Source organism: Ochlerotatus camptorhynchus, unplaced genomic scaffold, assembly GCF_037179485.1.
Source record: "Ochlerotatus camptorhynchus isolate MF236.1 unplaced genomic scaffold, CSIRO-AGI_Acam_v1.1 ptg000077l, whole genome shotgun sequence".
NCBI lineage: Eukaryota > Metazoa > Arthropoda > Insecta > Diptera > Culicidae > Ochlerotatus > Ochlerotatus camptorhynchus.
Genome location: NW_027040567.1, coordinates 10,172,531 through 10,180,252, shown reverse-complemented (window position 1 = coordinate 10,180,252; position 7,722 = coordinate 10,172,531). Strand labels below are relative to the sequence as shown.

Sequence of the window (7,722 nt, the reverse complement as noted above, 5' to 3'; positions counted from 1 at the left end):
TCGCATATTATTCTGAACAAAATTTTAATGCAATTCTGACGTGAATTGCATGATAATTCTAAGCGAATTCAAAAAATAGTGAAGCTGAAGCGAATAAAAAAAGCAAATTCAAAAAGCAACGCATTTCATGGCTCTTTTTGGGTGTTCTGCAGAGAATTTATGTATTGGTATGATGAAATTTTCAAGGATTTCCCAGAAAGAAGCTCAAATTTTTGTTAGAAGAATTCTGAAAAGAACATTGTTAAGGGAACTGATTCTAAAGGAAACGTTTGAGAAAATTCAAATAAAATACTGTACAATCCTGTAGCTTTCGATGCCTGTACCATTTTTGCATTAGTATAATTGCATGGCAAATACAATCATGCTTTATGCTCATGGCTGTAGAGAAATTTTCCAACCCGAAAAAGTCCTAGACCGGACCGGGAATCGACCACCTCCAGCATTGTTTTTGTTCATTATTGATCAGGGGTTGAATGCAGTTACTTTCGCTTTAGCAACACGTTTTCTGTTCCTATTCCTTTGCCTTCTACCTGCCATGGAATTACCAGACTCAACACAAACTTACCAGCCCGATAAGCTTACGTGTTACGTCTACGTAACAAGCCTCTCCGAGTGCATGTGTTCGTACCATCGTCGTTCTTCACTAAAAATAACAACAACTTTCGTGTACACTATACCACCGAGGAAACATATCATAAAGGCATTGTAATCAAAACAAAACGAGACGTCATTCTAGAACGTTGCGGGTCAGCGTATAGGAAATTTGGTGAAATTTTCACAGCAAAAGAAAATTCTAAATTGCATTTAAAATTACAACCATGATCGCCGGTGGACACGGTGAACCAAATCCGAACTCCTCGTGGATGGACTCGCGGGGTCTGTGGTTGGCTTACGTGCTCGGCATCACCATCTTTCACATCGTCGTCCTGGCTGTGCCATTCATTGATATTCCATACGCTTGGACGATTACCAATATTGCCCACAATTTGGTGAGTAGGTACCTAATAAGAATTAATGATTTGAATTTGATGGAGTAGTCGTGCAGAAGACTGTCACAGCAATAGAACAAGGACGGATCTTATCTTATCTTATCTAATATTATGTATGCTTTACTCTCGTAGGCACATCTGTACTTCCTTCACTCGATAAAGGGTGCCCCGTGGATGAGCATTGATACGGGCGATTCCAGAAAGTATACTCACTGGGAGCAAATCAACCATGGCGAGCAGTTCACTGCTACAAGGAAATTCCTGACGGCGGCTCCGATTGTATTGTAAGCATTTGAAATGGAACTTGCCGAAGATGATGAGTGATTCTAATAACTTAAATTATGCGCAGGTTCCTACTGACATGTCTGTACACCAGAAACGATGTCGACCATTTCATAGCGAATTTCATCTCCCTTGTCGTGGTGTTGGTACCAAAGTTACCTCAATTTCACGGAGTTCGACTGTTCGGAATCAACAAGTACTGAATTCGATGAGGCTCATTTGGCGGTAATGACATAGCTAGAAGCATGTGAAATATCCGAAACGACATATACTGGGATTTGGGTGTAGTTTGGAACTATTACAACAAATATTATACCTAATATACATACAAATTACTAGATAATCTACATGAAGAATGTTTCTCATCGGGATGTGGAGTCTCATAGAAAAAAAAAGTAACGAGATTTATAAGGGAATGTTTTATGACCTAGGCGGGGTTTTTTGACACTGACCGATCGAAGGTTTATTGTCAGTGTGTTTTTAGCCGAATGAGGTTTCTGAAGTTTAAGTTTGAGATGTGTGCTAACCTGGTACTCGTGGGAACTCATTAGATGTGAGTGAAATACTTATGCGTAACTGTGTGTATTATCTGATTATGATAAATAAAATTGTGGGAGATGGATGCATTTTACCTTATTGCAGTATCACAATCACCCTTAGCCTCCCTTAGCTCATAATTTCGGAAGAAATTCCTTTGATCACGCATACCACTACTCCACTGAAAGAATATTCTATAACCTATGCAACGTTCGCTCAACATCTAAACTCCCTTAAGTTTACAAAATATTCTCAACTGCTACGATTTTCCCTGAATTTATTCCAAATTCCATATTTTTCCCTCTCTCTTAATTCTACGATTACTTCTAAAAAGACCCCCATCATCTTCAAAAATGTTTAAATCGTCAATCATCCATATGTAAACAATGACAATGAACGTAGATTTTTCACGAATTAAAACTCATTCAGGTAAACCGACATCAGCATCTGGCAAACGAAATTTACTTTACCGGATGCTACTGTCGTTTTGCCTGAATGAGTCTTAATCCACGAATCACTGACGTTTAAAGTCTTGGATCTTTTCACATGTTGTGCCAGAATTTGCCTGCACCAAAGTTCAGATTTGCTGAAATCTGTAATGTAAATCTCTTTTCCTATAGCCATTAGGCGGAACATTTCGTAGGTAGCTGATAAATGCGTCTCATTATAATTTTACATGTCAACAAACTTGAACGAGTAAAATTACAATTTCGCTTCATTTTACGTCGTGTAAAAATACTAACGGACACAATTGTATGTCATTTGAGTCGCTTACATGTGGCAGTCTTAGGAGATTTAAAATTACATGAAGATTTCGAAGTGTGTAGGCTCTGATTCAAACATTACACACTTAGACAAAAAAAAACACACTACAAACATAGTGTAGTACTAGAATTTCAACTAGAATGGGGTACGTTAATCGTTTGCTTGGGACCAATAGGTTAGTCGAGTAGTGAGCCAATTTAAAATCGTTAGTTTCCACCGGTGATTGGTCTTTCTTTCAAGCTTCGGTGAAATGGACGAGCAAAGAGCGCTCGACTTTGATAGTTTCGTTTTTCATGAAACACATCAACAGAGGTTTCATGACGTATATGACGGAAAATGAAAATGTATACTTAAAGCATTTCTCACGTGAAAACTCTTGAAGATTACGGTTAGGACTATCACATCGAACATAATCAAGGACGGACAGGAACAAAGTCGCGCCAACGATAATGGATCACATCATTCGAGCAGTTTAAAATGACGTTTCCTACCACTCGAACTTTAACGTGGAACGATATTTTAATATTTTTTCTTCTACAACCTCGAGAAAATAGGGTCTTATTTGTAAAATGCTTGAAAAATCTGGAATTGATTGTTTCATTTCCGTAAAATCGCTGGTAGAAGGTCGTCCCAAAACTGCTCGACAATATGATTAATTAAATTCGGATTGTAAAGGAGCTAAAAAGTAAAGCAGTATACCATAGAGGTAACTCTAAGACCACTGGGTCCCGAAGAAAATCATTATTATTTTTGGCTCACTCAGTACCAGAACAACGGTCCCAAGTAGTCCCAAGCTATTTCACTCACCCCTGCATGTTCTGCATGAATCCACACACCCCTGATGTTATCTGTCAAACTTTCATAGCGAATCAAAACAAACATAGTGTAGTAATAGAATTTCAACTAGAATAGGGTACGTTAATCGTTTGCTTGGGACCAATAGGCTACTAAAGTGGTGAGCCAATTTAAAATCGTTAGTTTCGTATTGATTGTTGAGTATACTACGTGAAGGCAGACAAGAGAAACGCGGTCGTTATCATGGACAAGGACGATTACGACAATCCGATGAAAACGAAGATTAACAACGGACCGTATAGACAGCTTCGAGTAGACCCCTTACAGAACATAGTGAAACGCGTGGAGAAAGCACTGAAGAAGTGCAAATCAATATTAGGAGATGGAGCAGGTCGTTTACGGGAACGCAATCCCATTCTACCCAGGATCAAAGGTCTCCCCAAAGTCCACAAACCGGGAAATGAAATGCGAGAGATCGTGTCTGCAGTTGGTTCCCCCACCCACAAACTAGCGAAGTGGCTAGTCACAGAGTTCCAGAGTATGCCGAATCCAGTTCCCAGTTCCAGAGTAAAGCAGTTAGTAACACCCAGGAGTTCGCCCAGCAACTACAATCTTTAGGAGATATCAACGAGGACGAGATTATGGTATCTTTCGACGTCACAGCTCTTTTTCCCAGCGAACCGGTCAAGGAAGCGGTCAACCATTTGGAGGACTGGCTATTAACACAACGAGAGGATGCAGCATGGAGAAACAAGATTCGGACGTACCTTAAGCTGACCCACCATTGTATGAAAGAGAACTACTTCTCTTTCCGAGGTAACTTCTACAAGCAGACGAAAGGAGCCCCAATGGGAAACCCCCTATCCCCCTTCTTGTGTGAACTTTTCATGGCCAACTTGGAGACAATCCTGAAGGAGAAAGGACTATTACCAAACCGTTAGTGGAGGTTTGTTGACGATATCTTCAGCGAAGTTAAACGGGAAGCCCTTCCACAAATTTTAGATGAGAACAACAGAATTCACAAGAATATCAAATTCACTCACGAGGTAGAAAAAGACGCATTTCTCGATCTTCTAGTCATCAGGGAATCGTCATCATCTTCCTCGCTTGAATACGAAATTTACAGGAAACCAACAAGCACCAAAAGAGTTATCCCCTATACATCCAACCATTCGTTCCAGCAGAAAATGGCCGCCTTTCACCACATGATTCATCGAATGCAGACTCTTCCACTCAGCGATACAGGAAAGGTTAAGGAATTACAGTACATCTTGGAAACAGCAAGACTCAACGGATACAAGCAGACCACAATCCAGGCAATCATCGATAAAAAAGCGAGAATTCTACAAAGGAGATTATTTACAACCCTCACCGCAGCACCTGAACCATTGAAACGATTGTCCGTTCCATTTGATCAAGATAAACGCGTTTCTCAGTTAAAACAATTCGGATTAGATTTAGTTTTCACCAGTAGACATAACCAGTTGGAATCATTGTTAGGATCCACTAAAGACCCAGTTAATGTTTTAGGTAAAGCAGGTGTATATAAAATAAGCTGTAATCATTGTAACAAAGTATATGTAGGACAAACCAAGAGAACTTTAGCAACTAGATTTAAAGAACATATAGCGGAGGTTAATAAGGCCAAAAAGCAAGAGGAAAAAGGCCTAACATATGATTTCAAATCAAAGGTTGCAGAACACATCTTCACACGATTTTACGAACCGTATCTACACCATGGAAATTGGATGTTTCAGAAAGCCTCGAGATCAAACAACGTAATTCAACTTTACTCAACAGGGATCAAGGAAACGGACACACATGGCTTTTCAAGTTACTACCTAGGACACAGCAACGAGTAAGCAGCGGAATACCTGTTCCTACAGGAAATTAAATTTAAGTTTACCTAGTTTCTAAGTGAAAATGTACCTGTGTTAATATATATTCGGTAAATGCGATGTTTTTCTTCAGTCGAGTAAAGGGTGTCCACGATGAAATTGCCACACTATGAAATTCCTCTAACTTTTTAACCGTTGGGTAGAATTTAATGAAAATTTGGGTGGATTTAGTTCATAGTGCATTATTTACATCCTGCAAGTTTTAAAGTCCTGTGATCAAAATTCGCGGAAATGGAGTCGAAAGAACAGCTCGTGCGTGATAAAATCTTGCGCATTCATCACGAGAACAAGGATCTCTCGCATCGTTCCATCGCTAAAACATTGGGAATCGCGAATTCCACGGTGTCGCGAGTGATTAAGCGGTTCGAGGAACGGTTGACCACCGATCGGAAGCCCAGAAGTGAAGGAAAAAGTATTCCGTACAACACCAAAAATCACAACCGCGTAGTTGGGGCCTTCAACCGAAATCCGAACGCCTCCGTTAGGAATGTGGCTAAGAAGCTGCACCTAAGCCGAAGTTTTGTCCAGAAGGCCAAAACTAAGGCTGGGATTCGAACGTTCAAGGTACAAAAGGCCCCTAATCGCGACGAGAAGCAGAACAAGTCCGCCAAAACCCGTGCCAGGAAGTTGTACCTCAACATGCTGGCGAAAGTTGAATGCTGCATCATGGACGACGAAACATATGTGAAGGCCGACTTCAAACAGATCCCCGGCAACCTGTTTTTCACGGCCAAGGATAAGTTCAGCGTTCCGGAGCATGTCCGCACTCAGAAGATGTCCAAATTTGCGAAGAAATTCCTGGTTTGGCAAGCCATCTGCACGTGCGGGAAGCGGAGTGCACCTTTCGTGACCCAGGACACGATGAACGGACAGGTGTACATAAAAGAGTGCCTCCAGAAGCGGCTGCTTCCTCTCCTGAAGGCCCACAACGTCCCAACAATCTTCTGGCCGGATTTGGCCTCATGCCACTACTCCAAGGACGTGCTGAAGTGGTATGCGGACAATAAGGTCAATTTCGTGCCGAAAATGTTCAACCCTCCCAACACTCCGGAGCTCCGCCCCATCGAGAAGTACTGGGCGATTATGAAGCAGCACCTTCTTAAACGACCTAAGGTAGTGAAGACAGTCGAGGAACTGAAGAAAGTATGGGTTTACATGCAAAAAACGGTTGATTCACAGGTTGTGCAGAATCTTATGGCCGGGGTTAAGGCCAAGGTGCGGGAATTTGCGTATGGACTGTAAATAAAATACGAGTAAAATGGTAAAATGAAGTTTAATAGTTATTTCTCAATCCCTGAAAATTTGATGGCAATCGGATGAAAACTCGAATTTTGCGAATCAATTTTGTGTGTGGCAATTTCATCGTGGACCCCTTTATTAGTACAAGACACTGAAGAAGCCTGCACATTGTAGACGAAATACGCGTATCTGTCAAGGATAAGCAAATAAGGTAGTGGAATTAAATCGAAATTACTAATCCTTCTCTCTCTCATTATACAGGTATTCCACTAAGACGCCACATTCGTCAGGATACACGTAATATGTTTGATTTATCTTCCATCTACATATTTATCTACAAAAAATTAATGAAAACGGGACCTATTAAACAAATGGAAACAGCGGAGATAGAGTGTTCGCGAAAGGGATTGAAAGCCATAATGAGGTTTCGTTGAATTAGAAAATCGACTATACTTACATTGAAAGTGATGAGCAAAGCAACGACGAGAAGATCCACAGCCAGCCTTTACTTCTAAGCGTGCTTCTTTTTGACGTAGGACTACGTCTGTGATTTCTAAAGGGGGATACACTTTGTGAAAACCAAAAATGGAACATGTAACGAAATTATGAAAGATTTTGAACGTTAATAACTCAGCTGCCCCTGGACCAATTTCAATAATTTTATAACCAATCGATCAGAAATATTTTTACGCATCGATAACAATGCTTCCGACTGTTGATTTTTTTTAAACAAGAAGCTATTCAAAAAGTGGTAAATGTTAAGAATTGTCCAAAAGCGTCGGAATAACTAACAAATCCACGTACATGCATATGCTGCTCCCGAGCACAGTCATCAGAGAATCGTTTCTAGACGAAACATGTCGATGTAGCATTGCTGCTTCCCCAACACTGTCATCAGAGAGTCGTTAGTAGACGAAACAAGTCGAAGTGGCATTTGCCTCCGGTCTTCGGGCGTGTGCGAATAGGGAGGATGCAATTGCGTAACATTTTGCACACTCATCGCCATATTCAGAACCACACGTGTACAACGACCACACAAAATGCTCTCCAGAGTTGTAATCTTGTAACCAAACTTGGAAGCAGGGTGCAAGTGATTTTGATCGATTCTCCGCATCGACTTTCTGTTTAGTTAATAACTCGACGGCAAACACATTCATTGATACGTTTGTTGTTCTGGATGATAGAAGAGGATAGCAGAAATAGTGCGAAATAGGTTA

At 40.7% G+C, this 7,722-nt stretch overlaps 1 protein-coding gene across 1 annotated transcript; it reads left to right on the top strand.

The window, feature by feature from the left end:
• Nucleotides 1-769: 769 nt before the first annotated feature.
• ORMDL (Orosomucoid 1-like) lies at nucleotides 770-1,670 on the top strand. Its single transcript, XM_065217410.1, has 3 exons — nucleotides 770-989; nucleotides 1,122-1,273; nucleotides 1,339-1,670. The coding sequence occupies exons 1-3, from the start codon at nucleotides 819-821 to the stop codon at nucleotides 1,472-1,474; spliced, it is 459 nt and encodes a 152-aa protein (XP_065073482.1). The 5' UTR covers nucleotides 770-818; the 3' UTR covers nucleotides 1,475-1,670.
• Nucleotides 1,671-7,722: the final 6,052 nt, after the last annotated feature.

Bases quoted from the DNA above. Each gene is read 5' to 3' on its own strand.
- ORMDL (XM_065217410.1), top strand. From the start codon at position 819: ATGATCGCCGGTGGACACGGTGAACCAAATCCGAACTCCTCGTGGATG. The intron at 990-1,121 runs GTGAGTAGGTAC...TTACTCTCGTAG, and splicing joins CCAATATTGCCCACAATTTG to GCACATCTGTACTTCCTTCA. The intron at 1,274-1,338 runs GTAAGCATTTGA...AATTATGCGCAG, and splicing joins ACGGCGGCTCCGATTGTATT to GTTCCTACTGACATGTCTGT.